A 25551-nucleotide genomic window follows, 5' to 3' on the forward strand; every position below is an offset into this window, starting at 1 on the left:
TCTGAGCCCCATGCTGGGTATACAGATTACTTAAATAAAAATAAAACTTGAAAGAAAAAAACATAGTAAGGGGTGCCCGGGTGACTCAATTGATTAAGGGGCTGCCTTCGGCTCAGGTCATGACCCCAGGGTCCTGGGATCCAAGCCCTACATCAGGTTCCCCACTCAGTGGGGAGCCTGCTGCTCCCCCTACTTGTGCACGCGCGCGCGCTCTCTCTGGCAAATTGTTAAAAAAAAAAAAAAAGAAAGAAAAGAAAAAAAAGGATTTCAACCTAACAGTTAAAAAAAAAAAAACACAAAAAACTATAAAGATAAAAACATTTCTGTTGAGGGGTGCCTGGGTGGCTCAGTCACTGCTCAGGTCCTGATCCGGTCCTGGGATGAAGCCCCACACAGGGCACCCTGCTCAGCAGGAAGCTTGCTTCTCCCTCTCCCACCCCACACCCCCGCTTGTGTTCCCTCTCTCACTGTCCCTGTCAAATAAATAAAATCTTTTTTTTTTTAAGATTTTATTTATTTATTTGACAGACAGAGATCACAAGTAGGCAGAGAGGCAGGCAGAGAGAGAGAGGAAGGGAAGCAGGCTCCCCGCTGAGCAGAGAGCCCGATGTGGGGCTCGATCCCAGAACCCTGGGATCATGACCTGAGCCAAAGGCAGAGGCCCTAACCCACTGAGCCACCCAGGCGCCCCTAAATAAAATCTTTTAAAAACATTTCCTTCAATTTATTGCCTAACATCCTTCTGTCATTAAATTTTGAGCTACTGGAGGGCAACACATCCACATTCTGATCAAAGACTTTATTCTAAGAAAGTTAATAATATGCTGAAATGGTCTGAGAAGTTTACTTTTTATAGTCCATATCCACATCAAGATTTATTTTTCTCTTGTTCCTTCAAAATTTTACCACTTCCAATTCAAGGATGATGATCTCATGCCTCCAAATATGTCTCTAGCAGAGAAAGAGACCTCTTTCACGAGCTTCAGACCCCTCATTCTAGTCGCCAACTGGACGTTACACAAATGTTCAGAAAACGTGCCTTAAATAGAAAGGTGCCACCTCGACAGACCGGCTTATCTTCCTGCCAGTTCCACGGGGCAGGACCTTCCTCAGCCGCCCCAACACATACCTGTCTCCTCCCCTCACCCCACCTGGCCAAACAGGTGCCAATCTACCCAGTCAACTTCAGGAATCCTCACCTCTCCCACTGCGGGCTGCCCCATTTCAAGCCCTAGGACCCTCCCCAAGGTCACCTCAATAGCCTCCAAACAATACCCCCATCTCTGCCCAAACTCTGCCGTTAAACTGCTCCCCGCTGCAAAATCAGAGTCTGACCTGTTACTTCTCCTTACAGGGCTCCTCCTTACCCAGAAAATAAAATCCAACAATCTCACTCAGCGTGGCAAGCAAAGCCCTTTTAGGGCCCGCTTCCTCTCCCAGCCTTTCACCACACCCATAGGTGTGTCCTTTCCCATCCGCTACACCCACAGCGTCACCTGGTCCTCCAGCCCCACCACCCTCCTGCTAGTTTATTTTTCTGTCTCTGGGCCCCGGGCTTTCTCGCCACACAGCCACACCCCCGCCCGCCCAATCAGTCCCCATTTGCCACGACTCAAACTCCTAGTCACCATCACCTATACCAGGAACGTGCTGTCCAGACTTAACCCCTCCCCCTCTTCTCCAAGAGGAGTCATCTTCTTTCTAAGCAGTCCTCCCCCATTTCCGGTCCAAACACCATTCCTTCTGTTGTCAAGACAGCCATCGCCTTCAAGGAACCTTTCCCCTCACCTGTATCCTCCAATACCCATGGGCTTTCTTTCTCCTCAAGTGTCTCATCTAAAAATGACGACAACACACCAATGACTCCCTCTACCCCACGGCCTCATTTTAGGGCATGGTGCTTTCCTTCCCAGCCATGCCTTGGAAGAGCAGTCTCCTCCACAACTATTCATTCTTCCTTCCTCTGCAGTCAGACTGCCTCTCCAGTCACTGAAGAGACGCTCCTCAAGGTCTCCAGTCTCCTCCTGGCTCAACTTCAGTCCCTGGCTTTTCTGTATGCTCCACTTGTCCTACTGACCAAGCCCCTGTTCCTGAGGTGGGCTCCTCCTGGACTCTTAGGACTCCACTCCCCTGGCTTTCTTCCCACCTCTCCAGCCACTCTACTTATCACTGGGGACACACCCTTACCCTTTAAATTCCAGGGTGTCCTCCTTGCCTGGGTCCTCCTCTGCCCAGGCTTCAACAAATCCCAAAGCTCTTTCCCCAGATCAGGTCTACCTCCTCTATCTTATGGAAAAGCCTGGGAAACACTGCTGCCCTACAGACAGCTCAAAAAACTACACCGATTCATTCATTCCCTTTTTATTGACGGCCTGCAGTCAATAGGTTTTCTGAACTTACCCTCCCTCCCAAATCTGATTTTTCTTCTACATTCCCTTTCTTGGTGAGCAACATCACCTCCTGAGTCACCCAAGCCAAGAAAGCCACAACTCACCCCCGTCCTTTCTTACCACCCCAATACCCACATCCAGAGTTACCAGATGCCCCCAATTGACCAGTATCTGTAACCTGGACCCACTTCCACGTCACCCCCATTCTCGCTGCCTTCATTCCACCTCAATCACCGCCAGCCACTGAACCCTGGCCAGAACTCACTCCTCCCAAGTCCTAACAGCCACAAAGAACAGATCAGTATTCTGAAGAAGCTTTTCAACTTTATGGGTCTACCTTTTTTGATGACATCAATTATACAGCTGGGGGAATCTATTTATAGTTCAGCCCACATTCTCCCTTCTGATCACAAAAACTGTTCAAATCAATCAGTGCCTAAGTAATGCCTACATGTAAAATGAGATACTTCAAATAATATTTAATAACGAACATTAACGGTCTGGAATCATGGACTCCACTTGCCACAAAATGCCAATGCAACATTTTAGTTCACACAAACCATTCTGACACAATACTCCTTTTCTGCAGCCAACATTTCAAATTAAAATGAACACAAAACGTGAGCAGCCTCAAAATCTGCCATCCATACTGTCACATCACATTTTCCAAATCTAAAATGCACCACATAATTTCAGGGACACTAGGATGTACTTAATGAAAATAACAGGAGTCACTAGAAAAATAATTTTTCTGTGATTTCCATGACTAAAAACAAAACTTCCTATAATTATCACTTAAGTATGTTCCTTCTAGCTAAAAGAAAACCTCTGACTCTTCACATTAAAAGGAACCATTCCACCCAGCCGTACCTTTATTTAGAGTTAGTTAGGTCTTTCTAAATTTTCAGTAATCCCTCAAATGTTTAGAAGTCCAATTTTAAGGAAGTATCTTTCCCTATAGGGTCTTGCTGAAGTATCTCCTGAAGTCTGTATGAAATTAGAAACAGATAAAAGTTCTAAGTAAATTGCTCAGATTAAAAATAATTCTTCTTAGGAAACACAATGTCTCAAAATGAATCAAGTTAATCATCCCTCGCACAAATCATTTGATATGGCCTCTATAAAGCAAAGACCCCTGGCCCTCAGGAGGTTTCATTATTGTCAGAAAGGCAATGCTTAAAATACCTGTAGCAATCAGAGGACAAGACATTGTAACAAATGAGCCTTGAGCTGGACATCCATGAATCAGCGAATGGAGAGGCTGAGTAAGGCACTCCACACAGGATGTGGGCAAAGGGATAGAAGTCTCTGGAAGCCTCACATTTGGATATACTGACTTAGACAACAGACTCTGGTGTTTTAAAATAGAGGTTAACTTGCTAAAAGAAATTTATTTGGAACATTTACTGGGCAACAGTAAATGCAGACCAACTGGAATAAAAGACTGGAAACAAAAGACAAAATTTAATCTTCCAAAGGAAATGAATACACTTCCTCACTCCCAAATGGAAATGCCCACCTGCCCACAAGCACTCATCCTTCAGGAAGCACAATGACTAAACTACCCTCACTGCCTTAGCATTCTCCATAAGCAAAGAACTCTCTTATATTCATCCTGCCGTTTTCAAGGAATGTGGCACTGCTGTGGGCTCGTTCTTAAACAGTTCTTGACACTATGTTTATAACTCCTGCAGTATAGAAGTTCAGAACAATTAAGTGATCCCTTTGGCTTATGCAAAACCCATTTGTGCTGGCAATATACTGGGATGAAGTCAGTAAACCACCAGGACCCCCTGATTTCTTTCCCAAGACTTCCCTCTTTAGGAAAAGAAGTAATTCTGGGCGCCTGGGTGGCTCAGTGGGTTAAGCCGCTGCCTTCAGCTCAGGTCATGATCTCAGGGTCCTGGGATCGAGTCCCGCATCGGGCTCTCTGCTCGGCAGGGAGCCTGCTTCCCTCCCTCTCTCTGCCTGCCTCTGTCTACTTGTGATCTCTCTCTGTCAAATAAATAAATAAAATCTTTAAAAAAAAAAAAAGGAAAAGAAGTAATTCTACAGGGTGCCTGGGTGGTTCAGTAGATTAAGCATCTGCCTCTGGCTCAGATTATGATCCCAGGGTCCTGGGAATAGAGCCCTGCTGTGTCCCCTGCTCAGTGGGGAGCCTGCTTCTCCCTCTGCCTGCTGCTGTTCCCTCTGCTTGTGTGTGTTCTGACAAATGAATAAATCCTAAAAATAAATATATAAATAAAACAGTTACTACAGAAGAGTTAAGGAAGATAAAGTGTGTGGAAAGTATTCCTAGGTGGGGCGCCTGGGTGGCTCAGTGGGTTAAGCCTCTGCCTTCGGCTCAGGTCATGATCTCAGGGTCCTGGGATCGAGCCCCACATCAGGCTCTCTGCTCAGCGGGGAGCCTGCTTCCCCCTCTCTCTGCCTGCCTCTCTGCCTCCTTGTGATCTTTCTGTGTCAAATAAATAAAATCTTAAAAAAAAAATAAGAAAATAGTATTCCTAGATTATAAAATGTTACATAATTGCAAATACGACTACATCACCAGTGTGTTTAGAGACGCCTACAAAATTGTTTTCTTAATATAGATTATCTAAAAAATTGATTTTAGATTTTTCAACCTATGGTAGCATTGGAGGGTGACACTTGATAGTTATTGAAAAATGAATTTATTTCCCCCATCTCACTCATGTATGTCTATTTTTATCTGCAAGGTAGTGATTTGTTTTGGGTTTGTTTTTTGCTTTAGACTTTTATTTATTTATTTGAGAGACAGCACGAAAACACAAGCAGAGGGAGTGGCAGGCAGAGAGAAAAGCAGGCTCCCTGCTGAGCAAGGAGCCCAACCCGGGACTCAATCCCAGGACCCTAGGATCACAACCTGAGCCGAAGGCAGCTGCTTAACGGACTGAGCCACCCAGCCACCCCATAATAACTGTTTTAAAGATTAACAAGTTGAGGGCGCCTGAGTGGCTCAGTAAGTTAAGCATCTGCCTTGATCATGATCTCAGGGTCCGGAATCCAGTCTGAGCTCCTTGCTCAGAGGAGAGTCTGCCTTTCTTTCTCCCTCTCCCCCTTCTCCTGTTCCCTCGCTTGCTCTCCTCTCAAATAAATAAAAATTTTTTTAAGGGGGGGGTGCTGGGTGGTTCAGTAAGTTAATTGTCGGCCTTCAGCTCAAGTCATGATTCCAGGGTCCCAGGATCAAGCACCACGTTGGACTTCCTGCTCAGCAGGGAGTCTGCCTCCCCTCAGCTCAGGTTTTCTTTCTCGCTCTCTCAAATAAATAAATAAATGAAATCTTAAAAAAAAAAAAATTAACAAGCTAATACTCAAGAAGTTAAGGAACCTGGGGCGCCTGGGTGGCTCAGTGGGTTAAAGCCTCTGCCTTCGGCTCGGGTCATGATCCCGGGGTCCTGGGATCAAGCCCCATGTCGGGCTCTCTGCTCCGCAGGGAGCCTGCTTCCTTCCTCCTCTCTCTCTGCCTGCCTCTCTGCCTACTTGTGATCTCTGTCAAATAAATAAATAAAATCTTAAAAAAATTTTAAAAAAAAGTTAAGGAACCTGTTCAAAACTCCCAGAGCTGGTAAAGGACAGATTCAAACCCAAGATGATTTCCCAATTCTACATCCCTGGATTCTTCCAGCAAATCACACTGGGTAAAATCTCCTAACAAATTGTTTTTAATACTAATAAACTAATGCTAATACTACTAGAAATAACAGTTAACCTTTATTGAGCATGTACTCACATGCTAGTTAATGTCTAAGTTTTTTATATGAATAAATTACATTTACAGAAGAGTGTATCAGTAAAATTTACAATTACAAAATTACAATTCAAGTGATTAAAAATATTCACAGTGGCATTAAGAATCTAAAGCCAGTTTTAGACAACCAATTTATTGTAAGAAACACAACCAAAGGAAGGGGAGATTCGGTACGGAGAGGGAATAGCAAACCCCAAGAGGCTCACGTGGTCCAAAGGAAGAGGTTTCCCACCAGATTCCAACACTCATGCCAGTTTTACAGAGCATAAGTGAACTGGGAGGAGTGCCCCGAGCAGATCTCCTGACTCACTGGGCAGCTTTAAAGCCTGTGTTCCTGGCGCGCTGGGGCCTTATTTCTGAACCGTGGCTGGGTCCAGCTGACACACTGTGGGTGGGAGACCAGGGGGCTAGGAACTTGGCCACAATGCCACATGCAGATGGGATTCGAATGACAGCCGCAGCACCCCCTTTGCAGGGACTTACACAGTTAAATACATTACTCGTTCTATTTGATCTCGTGAAAACCAGAAACAAAACGGTGACTAAGTCCCTAAACAACGAGCACAAGTGATTTACACCTTCTGGAGGAAAAAGGAAAGCCCCCAGGAAGAAGCCAAATTCATCAGCAGGTCAAGCCGGCATCCTGGAGGACACTGTGCAGCCAGAGGCAGGTAAGGGAGAACAGAGGAAATTGAAAGAAGAAGAAAAAACCCTCTGGTTTGTTAACTTATACATAAACTCTTTTTTGTTGTTGTTTTTTAAAGATTTATTTATTTATTTGACAGAGAGTGAGAGAGAGATCACAAGCAGGCAGAGAAGCAGGCAGAGAGAGGGGGAAGCAGGCTCCCCACTGAGCAGAGAGTGAGCAGAGAGCCCGATGTGGGGCTCGATCTCAGGACCCTGGGATCATGACCTGAGCCGAAGGCAGAGACTTAACCTACTGAGCCACCCAGGTGCCCCCATACATAAACTCTTAAAAAGAACCCATTTTCACAGGCCTGATCATTGTCTTTCCACTGGAGTGGCTTGCTTTAAGGAAAAAAAGAAGTTGGTGAAGACTTTGCTAGGTGGCTTCAGGCTTGGTCAAGAGACAACCACCCCTTTACCAGAAAACAAAGGAACTACAGTGAGACTGAAAGCGGCTTGACAAAAAAAAAAGCCTCCAGGAATGACTGAATCTTCTTGATCAAGGACAATGAGGATTCCCAGTTCATTTTGGTCAATAAAACCAGAGAGACACACCTAATTTCTTGCCACCTTTCATTCTTTGGCTTCGAATCTCCCTTCCATGGTCAGTTCTCTGCTCAGCCCAAAACTCAGATGAAGTGCATGACCCTACACAGAAGAACCTTTCAAGGATAAATAGCTGGTTCTTTAAAATTGCTATTAACTCATTATAGCTTGTGATGTGCCAGGCATCCTGCTACTTTACAGACTGAAGCTTACTTAAAGAGGTGCAAGGACTTGCCCAAGACACTGGCTGGCGAGCATGGATTTAGAACCCAGGCTGCCTTACACAGCTGCTTGTCATCCGTCAAGAACACACCCCCTTTTAGTCCATTACAAAATCCAGCTACCCCCCCCTTTTTTTTTAAATAGCTCTCTCCTCAAGGGATCAAGATCCAGGGCGCCTGTGTGCTCAGTTGGTTAAGCAACTGCCTTCAGCTCAGGTCATGATCCTGGAGTCCCGGAGTCCCACACTGGGCTGCCTACTCAGCAGGGAGTCTGCTTCTCCCTCTGACCCTCTACCCCCTCTCACGTGCTCTCTCTCTCTCTCAAGTGAATAAATTAAAAAAAAAAAAAAAAAGATAAAGATCTACTGTTAATTAAAATGCACAGAACAAGATGGGACTGGGGAGGGAGACAAACCACAAGAGACTCTGAATCTCAGGAAACAAACTGGGGGTTGCTGGGGGGTGGGGGAAGAAGGGGTAGAGTGGCTGGGTGATGGACATTGGGAGGGTATGTGCTATGGTGAGTGCTGTGAATTGTGTAAGACTGAGATTCACAGACCTGTACCCTTGAAGCAAATAATAGATTATATGCTGAAAGAAGAAAGAAAGAGAAGATTAGATAGATGCACAGAACTACTTCCATCAAAAGTTGATTCTCAGGGCGCCTGGGTGGCTTAGTGGGTTAAAGCCTCTGCCTTGGGCTCAGGTCATGATCCCAGATTCCTGGGATCAAGCCCCGAATCTCTGCCCAGCGGGGGGCCTGCGTCCCCCTCCCTCTCTGCCTGCCTCTCTGCCTATTTGTGATCTCTGTCAAATAATTAAATAAAAGTTGATTCTCTGATAACTGGTGCTATGTTTGCCTTTTTGAGAGGTACCACCTTCCCCTAAAGGACCTACCTCTGATCCTCTGCACCAAATGGCCGGAATAATTGGGCTTTGGGTACAGTCCACAGGCCACATTTCCTCTAACAGAGCCCCACAGGACAGCCAAGAATCACACCCCAGCTCAGCACAGCAGCCACAGCCTAACCAACCACACTCCTTCCAACCGTCCGCACCACGTGGCCAGCGCCAGTCATCAGAGAAAGCAATTTTCAAACTTCAGAGAGATCTGAAAGGGCAGTAACTTCCCCCCAAAGGAAAACTGGCAAGAAAAAGCGATCCACAAGCCTGTTTAAACAAACAGAAACAGACCTTAAATGGACACAAGTAATATTATTGTTTCTTTAAACCACCTACATAATATTTACATTTTCCCATAGCTGGGAAATGACCGACTCCAGTCAAATATCCCTGAATTCACCTCTACGATGCCATTAAAACCTGAAATCTGCAGAAAGTCTACAGCAATAAAACTTCTGTTGGTTTCTCATCTCCAAGTTCCACTGAAATTACAGTCCAAATAAATCAACTGCATTTTAAGTCCCTTGGAACGCTCCCTAAACTGTAAAACACTGTGGAATGCTAAACTTCATTTTTAGTATTGGTATTTTTTTCTTCCTATGTAATGCATACAGCTATTTTTCTATTTTCATGCAAATCTTTCAGTTTTTGGTTTGCTGTTTGAGAACTGTGATCAGATACACAGAAATTTCTATGACTTCACTGGCAAAGTACCGAAAAGGATTCCTCAAAACAAGCATTTATAGGAAATTTTCACAGTAAACTTGAGTTGTCTAAGAATAGGAGGATGAAGGAGGGCTCGTGATCTATCTAAAGTCAGAAATAATTTCTTACATCTCTTTAAAAGATTCACTTATTTAAAATATTCTGAAGAAAACTTAAATGAAAGCAAACTAGTAGGAGTTAATCAGATTATAAAAGACTAAGCAAAAACTTTTGACACGGCCAAGACTTAAAAACTATCGATGCCAAATTCCATCTAATTGCAATGTTTCAACAAAAGACAAGAAGCTTATAAGTAAACAGTATAAAAATCCTTTTTGGTAGGTGGGGGTTTTAGAAGTTTGTCCTACAATCCTTTTTTCAATACCTGGTCTATTTATATAGTTCTTCTGAATTCTACCAGGGTGGTTGGAACACTGGCACTAAATTTACTGAAATTCTAAATTTATTTATTTATTTATTTATTGAAATTCAAAGATAAACAGGCACTTTCAGTCACTTTTTTTTTAACATGGTTAAAGACGTTATCACCCAGCTCCCACCCTCTGTAATTCCAGTGTATTCATAGGACACTGATGCTTTCTTAGTAATGCCTTTCCTGTGTCATAATTATAAAAGTTAAGTGGTTTTGTGTTTAGTTTTGTTTTGGGGAGGTTTGTTTGGTTTGCTGTTTGTTTTTACGCTCCAAGTTTCAATGATGTCAGCCCGAGACACATGCTAAAGTATTTCAAAATGCCAGAATATGTAATGTCCCTTTGGAACAAACACATTAGCTGACCACAAAAAAAGGGGAACCATCTACCCAGCTAAATATGCACAGGACTCAAGAACGGGCTCTCTGGAGATTTCCTACCTACCTCGCAAATGGTCAAAGGCCATGAACAATGCTCATACCAAGAGGAAGATCCACTTGGAAGTGCAGAAAAATACTACATTTACTGCTTAAAGGAATGCAATTAACTAACAACAAGGTGCCTTTACAAAGCTTTTCTTCTGTTTTTTAAGTAAACTCTAGGCCCAAAGTGAGGCTTCTTGAACTTACAAACCCGAGATCAAGAGTGGCATGTTCTACTGACTGAGGCTGCCAGGGGCCCCAGTTTTCCCTCTGTTTTAATGACTACACCCAAATGGAGCTAAGGGCACAATGAAACTAGTTAAAAATGCAGCCTTCAATTAGTGCAAGAGAACAAACAGGTATAAATATGGCCATACCATCATTGCTTAAGTAGAATTCCATTCTGTACATCTATCCTGAGGTTAATCCATATTGGGAAAGGTCTCTCCCTCAAAATATTCACTACACTGTTATGCGTAGCAGCAAAAAAAAAAAAAAAGAATCAGGAACATCTCAGTGTTCCAAAATTTAGAAAATAATGCCTATTCAATGAAATCCAAGGCAGACATGAAAACGATAGCTGTGCTAGCTGTAATCAATCATTCAGCAAGAGCTCATTAATTCTGTCTAAATAGCAAGATTCAAATTTATCAGGACAGAATTCCTTAAAAAAAATTAAAAATATAACTACTGTATGGTTCAGCAATGCCATCTGTGGGTATGCCCACAGATGTACCCAAAAGAATTGAAAGCAGGGTCTCTAAGAGCTATCTGTACACCCATGTTCACTGCAGCATCATTCACAATAGCCAGGAGGTGGAAGCACCCAATTAGCCACCGACTGACAAATGGATAAGCATAATGTGGTATATACATGCAGCAGAATATTCCATTCAAGGAAGGGGATTTTAGGGGCGCCTGGGTGGCTCAGTGGGTTAAAGCCTCTGCCTTCGGCTCAGGTCATGATCCCAGGGTCCTGGGATGGAGCCAGGCTCTCTGCTCAGCGGGGAGCCTGCTTCCTCCTCTCTCTCTCTCTGCCTGCCTCTGTGCCTACTTGTGATCTGTCAAATAAATAAAATCTTAAAAAAAAGGGGGGGGGAGGACATTCTAACAAATGGAACAGCACGGATGAACCTTAACGACATCGTGCTAAGTGAAATAAGCCAGTCACAAAAAGGCTTAAACTAATAGTGTATGATTTCACTTCTATGAGCTATCTAGACTAGTCAAATGCATAGAAACAGAAAATAGAAGGCTGACTGCCAAGAGTATGGGGGGGGGGGGTGCAGTTTACCGGCGACAGAATTTCGGTTTCCAAGATGAAAAAGTTCTGGCAACTGGAGACACTAAAATGAAAAGATACTTTATACCATTGAACACTTCAAAATGGTTTACATGAACAACTGTCTAGATGGCAAATTTTAGGTTAGGTGTATTTTACCACAACTTTTTTTAATGGGATTTTGAAAATCAGTATGATTATAACGCATGTAAAAGCACAAATGAGGGGCACCTGACTGGCTCAGTCCATAGCATGCAACTCCTTATCTTGGGGTCAGGAGTTCTAGCCCCACACTGGGGGTAGAAATTACTTTTTAAAAAAGGAAGGGCAAATGAAAACACTAAGAAACAATTCTAAAAAATTTAATGGAATATTCCGTGGGAATGAATTTAGAAAACTAGCTTACTATCTTAACACACACATTGTCTAGACCTCATTAATTTCATGAAAAACTGTGCTGACTGCATTCTAAAACCTTTTAAATCCATATCTTCTCAATCTATTCTTCTGGATTCCAATTCCCAAATTCATCCTTCTTCCTACTCCAATTATCTCACTTTGTTTAGCATCTGGGGAAAAAAAAAAAACCTGAGTGCTGCAGTATATAATTAGTAAATTATTCTTAGCTGACTGAATCATGTAGCAAGTGTTAGCAATTACATTCTATAAAATGTGTATTACTCTTGCTGTGTTAGTACTCTATGAATTAATGAACCCCATTCTCTGTAAACTTAAGGCAGGACTGCAGTTTGAAATGCCTTTAGGATAGTTTTATCTATCAGCTCATAAGTCAGATAAAAGGAAGTTCCCCACACACGGGTTTCATAACCTCAAAATGCTAGTATGCATGACCCAAGAGAGGCTGAAAAACCATTCCCAACAGTAAAGGGCAAGTTCCTCTTTATGAAGAAAAATCTTCCCAGGGTGCCTGGCTGGCAACCCGTCTGTTCCTCTGCAGCCACCAGAGGATGGAGATCGAAGCCCCTAGCAAACAGCACTGCCCAGCAGAAAACAGAATGTGAACTGCATATGTTTTTTTTTAAAGATTTTATTTATTTATTTGACAGACAGAGATCACAATTAGGCAGAGAGGCAGGCAGAGAGAGAGGAATGGAAGCAGGCTTCCCGCTGAGCAGAGAGCCCGACGCGGGGCTCGATCCCAGGACTCTGGGATCATGACCCGAGCCGAAGGCAGAGGCTTTAACCCACTGAGCCACCCAGGCGCCCCCATTCACAACATTTTTACATGCATATCACATTTTAATCATTGATCATGGGCTTGGACATCCTACTGCATCTCTGGCCCTATCCATTAAAAAAGAAAAAATTAAACAAAAATCATTTTACTAGCCACAGATACCCAAACCAGTGTAAACTATTAAGAAAATCCTGGGGGAGGGGCACCTGGGTGGCTCAGTGGATTAAGCCGCTGCCTTCGGCTCAGGTCATGATCTCGGGGTCCTGGGATCGAGTCCCGCATCGGGCTCTCTGCTCAGCAGGGAGCCTGCTTCCCCACCAACCCACCCCAACCCGGGGGGCTGAATAAAATTAAAAAAAAAAAAAAAGAAAGAAAATCCTGGGGGGCACCTGAGTGCCTCAGTCAGTTAAGCGGCTGCCTTTGGCTCAAGTCATGATCCCAGGGTCCTGGGATGGAGCCCTATATAGGGCTCCCTGCGCATCAGAGAGTCTGCTTTTCCCTCTTCCTCTGCCTGCTTGTGCTCTCCATCTCTGTCAAATAATATTTAAAAAAAAAAAAGAGGGCGCCTGGTGGCTCAGTGGGTTGGGCCGCTGCCTTCGGCTCGGGTCGTGATCTCGGGGTCCTGGGATCGAGTCCCGCGTCGGACTCTCTGCTCAGCGGGGAGCCTGCTTTCCTCTCTCTCTCTCTCTCTCTCTCTCTCTCTGCGCCTGACTCTCCGTCTACTTGTGATCTGTCAAATAAATAAATAAAATCTTAAAAAAAAAAAAAAAGAAGAAGAAGTAGTAGTAGTAAAGAAAAACCCAGAAAACTTCATTCAAAAGAGTGGTTAAGGGGGCGCCTGGGTGGCTCAGTTGGTTAAAGCTTCTGCCTTCGGCTCAGGTCATGATCCCAGGGTCCTGGGATCGAACCCCGCATCGGGCTCTCTGCTCAGCAGGGAGCCTACTTTCTCCTCTCTCTCTGCCTGCCTCTCTGCCTACTTGTGATCTGTCAAATAAATAAATATTAAAAAAAAAAAAAAAGAACTACTTAAAAAAAGAGTGGTTAAGGTCTGATTAGTGGTATTAACATTAACTCTGTTTAATGCATTTCATATCCTTGAGGATGATGAGGTTTCTGTGGAACACAATCATCTATAGTTTCTGGACAAATGTCAACAGGAAAATGTGACTTGTTTTACAGGAATACACCTTCTCAGTAACTTTCCATCCAAACAGATGTATAGCTTTACCATACTCTATCTACACAATAGACGTGGTTCCCTGAAAAACCATCAACACGTACGAGTTTCCTTTGTACTAAAGGAGCAAGCTCTTTAAAGAAAAATTAGAGAGCTGTCTAGTTGGTAAGCTTTTAAAAAATATTACTAAATGGGGGCATCTGGATGGCCCAGTCGGTGGAGTGTGCAATTCCTGATCTCAGGATTTTTTTTTTAAGATTTTATTTATTTATTTGACAGACAGAGATCACAAGTAGGCAGAGAGGCAGGCAGAGAGAGAGGAGGAAGCAGGCTCCCCTCTGAGCAGAGAGCCTGATGCGGGGTTCGATCCCAGGACCCCGAGACCATGACCTGAGCCAAAGGCAGAGGCTTAACCCACTCAACCACCCAGGCGCCCCTGATCTCAGGATTTTGAGTTCAAGCCCCGAGTTGGAAGTAGAAATTAAACATAAAATCTTTAGGAGTGCCTGGGTGGCTCAGTGGGTTAAGCCTTGGCCTTCAGCTCCAATCATGATCTCAGGGACCTGGGATCGAGCCCCCCATCAGGCTCTCTGCTCAACAGGGAACACGCTTCCCCCTCTCTCTCTGCCTGCCTCTATGCCTACTTACCTACTTGTGATCTCTGTCAAATAAATAAATAAAATCTTTTAAATAAATAAAAATAAAATCTTTTAAAAAATAAAACTAAGACAGAACAAAGTAGGAACCCCTCCCCCTCTTAATACCCTTTGTTCTCCAGGAACCTGGGTGTCTCCATGGGTTAAGTGTCTGTCTCTGGTTTAGGTCAAGATCTCAGGGTTTTGGGATCAAGCCCCTCACTGGGCCCCTCCTCAGGCTCCCTGCTCAGCGGGGAGTCTCCTCCCTCTGCCTCTACCCCTTCCCCCAGCACGCATGGGCACTCTCCCACACTCTAATACATAAAAACAAAAGCTTTACAAAAACGCTCTGCTCTTTCCTTCATAGCAAAAATAAATTGTTTATAAAATAAATTCAATATATTACTGAATAAATGAATGATAGGCTTTCTTAAAATAAGGGGGAAATATATAAAGTGAATTATACATAAACTAGTAATAACACCTATTACCGTTATCATCTATTTTTAAATGACACTAATGTGTAAGATACCACGGAGGTTTATGGTCTAGTTGGGAGAGGGGGAAAATTTGTGTTAATTTGTATATAAAGGAAAACTCACAGTACCCAGTACTGCAACTTCCATCCAAAATTAGTAAGCTTTCATTCCTTCGCACACCAAGCATGGAGCATTTATTTTATGTGCTCCTTGAACAGGGGAGTCTCTGCCCTTGTTAAACTAAATATAACTACATATTATAATCTTTGCTATGAAAGAGCAGAGGGCTTTAAGAGGGGAGGGGTACCTACTTCAGACTGGTGGTTCAGAAAGACCTCTCTGAGAGGACAGGCAGATTAACATGGGAAGGAGAATGGCTGGCAGCAATCCCAGGGCAAGGTTCTGCAATGGGGAACCACGTGGATCTTGAAAAAAAGTGAGGCTGGTATGACTACAGTCCTCATCGCATGTGGTTATTTTGTAAGTTGTATCAGAGACTGAACAAGAAGCAGGGCCTTGTCACATTGCTAATGCTTGCTTAGAACTAAACTTCTTGGGGTGCCTGGGTGGCTCAGTCCATTTAGCATCTGCCTTCAGCTCACGTCCGGCATCTGACTCCCTGTTCAGCAGGAAGCCTGCTTCCCGCTCTTCCACTCCCCTGCTTGTGTTCCCTCTCTCATTGTCTCTCCCTTGGTCAAATGAATAAATAAAACCTTAAAAAAAAAAAAAAAAAGAACTAAAAAAAGAACTAAACCTCTTCCTAGGCACTGTACAGAGCTCTTCAATGAAACAAGGATACAAACAGGCCAGGGGCACCTGGGTAACTCAGTGGGTTAAAGCCTCTGCCTTCTACTCAGGTCATGGTCCCGGGGTCCTGGGATGGAGCCCCACATCCCCACATTGGGCTCTCTGCTCAGAAGGGAGCCTGCTTCCTCCTCTCTCTCTGCCTGCTTCTCTGCCTACTTGTGATCTCTGTCAAACAAATAAATAAAATCTTTAAAAAAAAAAAAAAGGAAAGGACTCTGCCTTTGGCTCAGGTCATGATCTCAGGGTCCTGGGATCAAGCCCCGCATTGGGCTCTCTGCTCAGCGGTGAGCCTGAGTCTCCTCTTTCTCTGCCTGCCTCTCTGCCTATTTGTGATCTCTGTCAAATAAGTAAATTAAAAAAAATAAAAAACTTAAGGGATACAAACAAGCCAATTTAGCCAAAATAATAATTTAGTTGCTTATACAACAGCAACTCTTTCGCACTATCTCGCTCTGTCATTTCACCATTGCTTCTGAAGAGCACCCCCCTTCCCGATAATGGCGCTCAGCCAAATCAGAAGTGAAAAGCAAGTCTCAAACCAGGACATCAAAAGATAGTTACTTATGTGGGCAACTGGGCACGGGGTTGAGGGACAAGAACTGATGTTCAGGGCTAAGAGTTACGGACCAAGCATTTGGTCTGCCTCATTTTTCTTCTCCCAGAAAATGAATGTTTACAGTATGACATGCACTGACTGCCAAAGGAAGTCTAAAAAGAATAAGCACATTATTGGGTATTTTTAGCTTCTCTTTTCATAAATGTTTTGTGTCACTGCTTTCCAAATAATTCCAAATCTTGCAAGTTAGCCAGAAGAAGAAACAGAGTAGAGATGTATTGTTCATGTAAGAGGTGACTAATTTTCTCTTGAAGTTGAGTTAAAAGAATGTGTCTTTGCGAGTTCTGCTCACACAAACACAAAATTCCAATGGATTAATAGGTACTGTGTAAAAACAGAATTTATCAGACATGGAAGATGAATGTGCAAATCACCGCATACCAGGCAAAAGGACTAGTAGGAATGTTTGCATTCAACACCATCGGGATCAAAACTGAATGCAAGAGTTATTAGTACAATCAAAATACCTTTGAGGTTTTTAAATCACTATTCTTTTTTTTTTTTTTAAGATTTATTTATTTGACAGACAAAGATCACAAGTAGGCAGAGAGGCAGGCAGAGAGAGAGGAGGAAGCAGGCTCCCCGCTGAGCAGAGAGCCCGATGTGGGGCTCGATCCCAGGACCCTGAGATCATGACCCGAGCCGAAGGCAGAGGCTTTAACCCACTGAGCCACCCAGGCATCCCTAAATCACTATTCTTTTACTCCCAGTGATTTATCGCCAAAGCTTCTAATGGACACACTAAATAAAACAGTGCAACTTCTTACTGTTGATTCTAGCAGCAAGACACAGAACCAAACAGCAAGTCAGAAAAATATTTACCTTATAGTAAGGAAAGGGGCACCTGGGTGGTTCCATGCGTTAAAGCCTCTGCCTTCGGCTCAAGTCATGGTCCCGGGGTCCTGGGATGGAGCCCCACATCGGGCTCTCTGCTCAGCAGGGAGCCTGCTTCCTTCTCTCTCTGCCTGCCTCTCTGCCTACTTGTGATCTCTTGTCAAATAAATAAAATGTCTTAAAAAAAAAAATTATAGTAAGGAAAGTACCCATAGAGCGAACTTGAGACCTGTTATGTGGAGTCGTATAGGCTTTCCTTATTAAACAAGTCTTCAGAAAAATAAATAAATAAATAAACAAACAAGTCTTCAGTATAACTCTTTCAGAAGTGTGAGTAGTACAGAGACAATTTTAAGACTTCTTGGACTATTCAGGGCACCTGGGTGGCTCAGTCAGTTAAGCGTCTCCTTCAGTTGGAGTCATGATCCCAGATGGGATCAAGCCTGGCACTGGGCTCCCTGCTCAGCAGGGAATCTGCTTCTCCCTCTGCCCCTACCAGTCCCCGAAACTCATACTCTCACTTGCTCCCTTGCTCAAGTGAATAAATAAAATCTTTTTAAAAAAAAAGAATTCTTGGGCACCTGGGTGGCTCAGTGGGTTAAGCCGCTGCCTTCGGCTCAGGTCATGATCTCAGGGTCCTGGGATCGAGTCCCGCATCGGGCTCTCTGCTCAGCAGGGAGCCTGCTTTTCTCTCTCTCTCTCTCTCTGCCTGCCTCTCTACTTGTGATCTCTGTCAAATAAATAAATAAAATCTTTAAAAAAAAAAGAATTCTTGACTATTCTACTGCTAAAGCAGAAAGAGTGTCTCATTTCCTTATTCCTATTAACTAGCCAAGGCTCAGAAAGAAAAGGGATTACCTTAGCTATGGAGTAAGATATGTTCCAACAGATCATAGTAGTAATTTTAGTTCATTCCTACTCTTGGAAGTCTGAATGTGTAGAAAAGGAGAATTATAAATTACAGAACTGCCCATTCTCCGCTCTACATGAAACAACAACAGTGAATCCACAAGCAGGAATTAAGAACACTGTAACAAACATATGTGCAGAATAGGGGGTCAACCTTTCAAGAAAATCCTGAATTACAGATGTCCATATTTGCAAAGAGAAAATCAGATTTTTGAAATGGGGGGGGGGGGCACCTGGGTGGCTCTGTTGATAAAGTATCTGACTCTTGATGTCAGGTCAGGTCATGACTCAGAGTTGTGAGATCGGGTCTGGAGTGCTCTTCCCTCTGAGGGTATAGTCTGCTTAAGATCCTTTTTTTTTTTTTTTTTTTTTTATTTTTTTTTTTTTTTTAAATTTCTTTTCAGTGTTGCAGAATTCATTGTTTATGCACCACACCCAGTGCTCTATGCAATATGTGCCCTCCTTAATACCCACCACTAGGCTCACCCAACCTCCCACCCCCGGCCCCTGAAAAACCCTCAGATTGTTTTTCAGAGTCCAGTCTCTCATGGTTCATCTCCCCCTCCAATTTCCCCCAACTCCCTTCTCCTCTCCAACTCCCCATGTCCTCTGTGTTATTTTCTGCTTAAGATTCTCCCTCTACCCTCCCCCTTCCTGGGACACACAGGTGCATGTGCTCTCTTTCTCTCAAAAAAATAAATAAATAAATATATAAAGAGAACAAATAAAGAAGAAATAATTTTGGGGGGTGGGGCTGAGAATTAACCAAAAGCAAAGTATGTGGGTCCTTCAGTGACACACTTAACAAGGCCTTACCTTTCCTTAAGTTAATTTTCCAGGGGGCTCTAGGGAGACTCATTAGATAGGGTACATTTGGAAAAACCTGCAATGAGCCAATTATTACCAAACCAGGAAAGCATTCATTCATACAACTAACATTCACTCAGCAATCACTTTGTGTCCAGTACCAATGGACGCCCCAGGGATACAGCAATAAACAGGTCATCAAACTGCCACCAAAAAAGGCCACCTCTCACTGCTGTTTCTACTCTCCAGACAGGTTTTTAAGCCCTTTCTTTTTTTTTTTTTTAAAAGAGGGTACCAACATTAAGGAAGAAAATGGTAACATTTTCTTTATATCCATAGGATTTTTGTTTTTGTTGGGAGACAGAAAGAAGTTGGGCTATGTTCCTTTGTCTGGCAAGAGAAGAAAAGAAATTCCTCATCCCACTCCCCCTTTTTCTCCATCCTGCATTTACCAAAAACATCTTGCTATCTCTGGATATTTTCAGGAGTCCTACAAACTGAATTTTCCTGGCTTTTTCACCAAGTGGTTCAGCACCAAAAAAAAAAAAAAAAAAAAAAAAATTACTATTATCAATAATAGATCCTTATGGCAACATCTCTTTCCACCTTTCTAGAGAAAGGATAAATTTCACTTTTATGCTTTGTTAGAAATGCCTATCTTATTCTTAAAATCACCAGCATAATAAAATGAAAAAGGCAGGGCTGGCTGGCTCTTGATCTCAGGGTCATGACTTCAAGTCCCACTGTCCCACTATAAAATATAATACATAGAAATGTAAAATAATAATAATATAAAGAAAATAAATAAAATGAAAAAGGCTTATCTATTATCCAACCTAAAGTAAAAGAAATGTTCTATGCTTATAATGCCTTGCTTTATATTTGTAAGTTTTACTTCTTTAACTCACAAATCTCATCCGGAATTTAACACACTCATTCAGTCAATTTAACCAAAATGCTCACAAAAATTCAGTTTCAGGGGCACCTGGGTGGCTCAGTGGGTTAAGCCACTGCCTTTGGCTCAGGTCATGATCTCAGGGTCCTGGGATCCAGCCCTACATAGGGCTCTGCACAGCAGGGAGCCTGCTTCCCCCCGCCCCGCACCCCTCCACCTGACCACCTGTGATCTGTCACATAAATAAGTAAAATCTTAAAAAAAAAAAGAAAAAAAAAAAATTCAGTTCCAAACGCTGTGGCCACCTGGCAAATACAGCCCGTAACTCAGCACCTTGCATGTATTATGTTAGGAGGGGGAATACACAGGCAATAACGCTTCAGAATATAGAGAACAAGTCCTTCAAGTGAAGAACTAGGTCTTACTGTCCTGACTTTCACTACAATACTCCAAAATACATATTAATGTTAAGCTAATTCTAAAAGTGAAATAAGTTACATTATATAATATATATGCTAGATTAATGAACAGAAACACTGTATAATTCAACCCCGGGGTGGGGGGAGGTTTTATTTATTTTTTTAAAGATTTATTTATTTATTTATTTGACACAGAGAAAGATCACAAGTAGGCAGAGACACAGGCTGAGAGAGAGGGGAACGGAAGCAGGCTCCCCGCTGAGCAGAGAGCCGGATGAGGGGCTGGATCCTAGGACCCTGGGATCACAACCTGAGCCGAAGGCAGAGGTTTTATTTTTTTAAAGCACTAACACTTTCTCCTGAAATTCTAACCTGGATATTCTGGCCCTCGAGAAGGACTGACACACACCTGGACAATCTGAGAACCAGCAAGTTTTCTGGAGAAGAGCCACCTCTGGAATCAATTTCAAATGAGTGCAACCACCTCTTGTCATGTTCTAGTCAAATGGTGACAGCAACAGAAGTGGCAGGAGAAAATACAAAGTAGAGAAAGACAGGAGAGGCCAAAAGAAGAACCAAGTGAGAGAAGCACAAAGAAACGCAACTCTTCCCTAACCGACAGAGAGGAAGAGTATTTCTGCCTTCCAAACCTTAGAGCAAACTCATGCCATTAAAATACACTCTACTGGGTGCCTGGGTGGCTCAGTGGGTTAAGCCTCTGCCTTCAGCTCAGGTCATGATCCCAGGGTCCTGGGATCAAGCCCTGCATTGGGCTCTCCGCTCAGCAGGGAGCCTGCTCCCCCCGCCACTTGTGAGCTCTGTCAAATAAATTAAAAACTTTAAAAAATAAAAAAATAAAATACACTCTACCGAAAATAGAGTATCAGCTGCTACGAACTGAATGTTTGTGGGCCCCCCCCACTCCAAAACTTGTTATGAGGAAGCCCTCAATGCCAAAGGATTTGGAGGTGGGTCCTGTGGTAGGTAAGGAATGAGGCCATGAGGGCAGCCCCCACGATGGGATCAGTGTCCTTATAAGTGGAAGAAATCTAGCCCTTTCTTCATGGGAGGTCACTGCAAGGAGTCAGCGGTCTCCAAGCCAAGGGGTCCTTGCCAAAACCGAAGCCACCAGCCAGGCACCGAGATCCACGTCCAGCCTCCAGAACTAAGAGAAATATTTGTGTTTAAGTCACCTGTCTATGGTATTTGTTACAGCAGCCTAAGCTAAGCCATCGCTCAAAGTGACTAGTAAATAGTGCAGCCCTAAGCCTTAGAAACAATAAAGAGGGCAGACTGCCGCCCCGAACTTTACTCAGAATTACCTGCGACTGAGTAAGGGCACTTGACTTTTCACTCTCGCCCTTCACTGTCCCCTGTCCCCCCTCTTCCGGTTTGGGAGTTAGGAGGTTGAAAAGATTAGAACTTCCGAATCATAAAAAGAAATTTGACCTCAGAAAGTGGTTAAATAAACTTAAAAGGTCTGGCGAGGAAATCCTGACACATTATTCAGTCCTCACCCCTCCCATAACTCATCATCCGGCCCTGAACGATTTTCCTTGCCTCCAGCCTCCAGGACGAAGTCTAATAGCAATGGTTTGGTGAGCGCCTGTTGTTGAAGAGCAACAAATTTGTTCCGTTACAGCCTCGCACTAATCCGATGCGAGCACCGCCGGGCTGGCAGGGCTTCCTGGTGCGGCTCCCAGGGCCAAGAGGCCGCGGGTTCACGCGCGGGACTGGAAGTCCACCCCAAGTGGCCCGTTTCGGGAAAGCCTTCCAAGAAAACACGGTCGGTCCGGGTCGGCCAAACCGGCCCAAGTTCCCTTCTCATCTTTTCCCAAGTCCTAACTTCCCACGGCATGCTTCCTCCAAAAAAGGAAGAAACCGGTCTAAGGCTCAGCTCTCGCCGGCTAGTATTTACCTAGCACCGGAACTTGTTTGCAAAACACTGAAGGCACTCATAAACTTGACTTCGCAGGAAACGCACCACCTTGACTCCCGCAACCGAGATCTGGGAGTGCCTGCTGTCGCCCCCGCCCCCACCACCAACGTGCTGAACCCGGAAGGTAGCGGAGTCCAGGTCACCAAAACCACCCCGTAGTCCCCAAGCCATTCGGGAGTTCCCTGCCCGTGGACCGACTCCCAGTGGAGGCCGGGACCAAGACCCCGACCACGGACAGCCGCGGAGCAGAGGAAACGCCGGGAGTGGCCGGGGACGCCTCCACGCTCTCAGAACTGCTCGCCCGCAGCCCGCAGCCCGAAGCAGGGAGGCAGAGGCCATCCGGCGCCGAAGGCAGGAGCAGGCCCTCGGCCTCCCGCCCTTCCATCTCCTTCCCTCGCCCTAGCCGCCCCCTGCGCACGCCCGTACGCCCACGTGCACGACCTCCAGGCACGACCCCAGGATCCCAAAAGCCAGAATCCCCTTCTCAGGCGCCCCCCTCCTCCTTCCCCTTGGGCATGCCCGGCGCGCCCCACAGATACACGTGGATTCGGGGATCCCGGGGGCTATAGACCGCCGCTGCGGCGCCCTGCCGCGCCTGCCACTCACTTGCTGGCCAGCGCGGGGCTTGCCCTGGGGCGCTCTCCTGAAAAAGGAGGTCCTGGCGGTGAAGAAGAAGTCCTCGGCGTCCTCCTCCAGGCTGCTGTAGCCGCTGCTCATGCTGCTGGTCCCGTCGCGCGTGGGCCGCCTCCCCCCCCCCACGCGCAGGCGGCCAGGCAGGGGGTGCCGCGCCCGCCCGCCCCGCGAGGTTCCCGGCGCGCGACCCCGAGCCGCCGGCGGGCCGTCCTGCTACAGCTGCGGCCGCCGCTCACTCTGGCCCTCCCGGCCCCTCCCGCCGGCTCCCCACCGGCCTCCAGGCGCGGCTTTACCCTCCAAGTGCCTCGCGACCCCGCCTCCCGGGGCCCCGCCCTGCCCCGTGTGCCCCTCCCCAGGAGGCTCGGGGCTGGGCCCACGCGGTGCGGGCACTCCCCGCGCGGCCGCAGGTGGGGGTGGTGTGGCCGGCCCTCCCCGGCGCCTGTTCGTTCCTAGCAGAGTCTGCTGCCCAGAACGCCCACTTCCACGACTGCGTCGGGCCGGGCTGTTCCCCGGGGCGCTCCCCCAGCCTCCCGGAAACTGCCTGGTCCTCTGTGATCCGGCTACCCGCCCCCCGCTCCGCTGCTCGGGGTTTGGGGAGGACCAGAGCAGAACAGGGAACTTTCGCCGCTGCCCCCTCCTTGCTTGCCCCTCCCGGGAGTCCAGCGGGCAGCAGTGGAGATCGCCCCGCCGAGGAGCCCCCAGCCCGTCGGGCCTCTGGCGGCCGTTTCCCTTCGTCCCGAACCCCAGCATCTCGCCCCTCCAGAAGGGCTAAAACTTAGGGGAGAGGAGTGGGGAGGTAACAACTGGGTAGAGTTTATTCAAATGAAAACATCCTTTCTGGTAATTCAGTTGAGCTGCCCTCTCCGCTTCTCTCTAGCGGAGGTTCTTTCTCAGATAAGGACGGCCAAGGTCGTTATGATCTTAGAGGCCCCTTGGTGAAGGGGGTGAGGGGTGAAATCGTTCTACGGTTCAAGAACTTATTAAATGTGCGTTTTCCATGTCCCCTCCCACAAGTCCTACAAGGCATGGTTTCTGTGTCGGGGTGATGGGTTCAGAGAATTCTATTCACCCTCCTACCAAAAAAAAAAAAAAAAAAAAAAAAAAAAAAATCTATATTTTCTGAAATCCTTCCGGTTAATCCTTTTTTAGAATGCAATTTTTTTTTGCAAGTCGCCTGTGGGTACCAGTCATTTACACCTTGGTGTTACTGAACTGATTTAAATCATACTAGTTTCCTTGCAGAGATCCTGACCGAAAGGAGGTTGTTTGGAAGGTTCACGGTCACTGCTGAGGTGAGCAGGCTTTAGAAGAGGTTTCATTTAAAAAAGGAAGACAAGGGTTAGAAAAGATAATTTTACCCAAGAAAATTTTTCACCCATTATCGCTAAACTTTCTATGCAAGAAAGAGAGATAATGCATATTTCCTTTAAACCTCAAAACGACTCTAAAGTGGTTAGTACTGATGTATGCTGATTTTACACCCAGAACAGTTGAAGTTTAAAGAGAAAAGTAGCTGTAGGTGGTAGGGCTGGGCCGTTCTGATTTGCTTTCTGTTTATCTGAAGGTCTGCAGAGAGCCTTCGAGGTCTCTGACTGGTTGGTCCTCAGTCAGCTGTGCCTGTTTGTGCGCTAGTGGAGGGGAGAGCTGGCTTTTGAGCCAACCCACCCCCAGGCTGAAGGAAGGCTTGCAAACCTGCTCCACCTTCAGGCTTAACCCCACCAGCTTGCAAGCTGTGTATTACCCTGAGTGATTCACCCCTGCAAGAGGCAGGCCTCAGAGTTAAGCCCATTTTACAGATGCTGCAATATTAAAGCCTTCTTCCCAGCCACACAGCTACTGAATAATTAGAAACCAGGAATTCTAATTCCATAGTGTTTTACCCGGTCTAAACTGATCACTGCTGCGGGGCACATAACCCAACTTAAGAGAATAAGACAATTTACTTACTTTATGATAGACTTGTCATTTGGTTTCTGTTGTTACATTAACCTAATCTTTATTAAATACCTCCATTTTAAGGATAATGTATAGAAAAAAAGGGTAATATATAGGTTAAAGAATTTAAGTAATTTGTTTTATTGTGGATGGGAAAAGGGAAGTAACCCAACCTGAGCTCAAGTTTCTTAATACCTGCAAGAAAAATATTAAAATGAAAAATACCTTAAAGTTTTTTATGGGGCGCCTGGATGGCTCAGTTGGTTAAGAGTTGGTGGTCACCTCAGGTCACGATCCCAGGGTCCTGGGATAAGCCCTAAACCAGGCTCCCTGCTTAGCAGGAAGTCGGCTTCTCCCTCTACTCCTCCCCCTGCTTGTGCTCTCTCTTGGTCTCAAATAAATGAAAATAAATAAAAACTTTTAAAAAATCTTTATAGGGGCGCCTGGGTGGCTCAGTTGTTAGGCATCTGCCTTCAGCTCAGGTCATGATCCAGGAGTCCTGGGATTGGGCCCGCATTGGGCTTCCGGCCCGGCGGGAAGCCTGCTTCTCTCCCTCTCCCACTCTACCTGCTTGTGTACCCTCTCTCACTGTCTCTGTCAAATAAATAAATAAAATCTTTTTTAAAAAAATCTTTATAAATAAATAGTGTTTTTTTATGATCCAATATTTTTTATGATCCACCATACCATAAAAAGGATTTTATTCATATTATTTTTAAGCTCCAAAGGACTGGATGTTTATATCTGTAAGCACACCATCAGAATCAGTTTTAATAAAAAGGCATAACTGAAATAAAATAAAATAAAAATAAAAAGGCATAAGTGAATAATGAAGTAGAAGTGCTTTTTTTTTTTTTTTTTTAAAGATTTTATTTATTTATTTGACAGAGAGATCACAAGCAGGCAGAGAGG

General features: G+C 45.0%; 1 protein-coding gene across 1 annotated transcript in view; it reads right to left on the reverse strand.

The window, feature by feature from the left end:
• Positions 1-22837, reverse strand: part of LOC111142121 (Ras association domain family member 3) — a 75030-nt gene extending 52193 nt beyond the window's left edge. Inside the window, exon 1 of the mRNA XM_022495094.1 lies at positions 22678-22837. Within this exon, the coding sequence (XP_022350802.1) occupies positions 22678-22788 (111 nt within the window). The 5' untranslated portion in view covers positions 22789-22837. The remainder of the gene's footprint in view (positions 1-22677) is intronic.
• Positions 22838-25551: the final 2714 nt, after the last annotated feature.

Source organism: Enhydra lutris, unplaced genomic scaffold (assembly GCF_002288905.1).
Source record: "Enhydra lutris kenyoni isolate GAN:26980312 unplaced genomic scaffold, ASM228890v2 scaffoldscaffold7, whole genome shotgun sequence".
Classification (NCBI taxonomy): domain Eukaryota; kingdom Metazoa; phylum Chordata; class Mammalia; order Carnivora; family Mustelidae; genus Enhydra; species Enhydra lutris.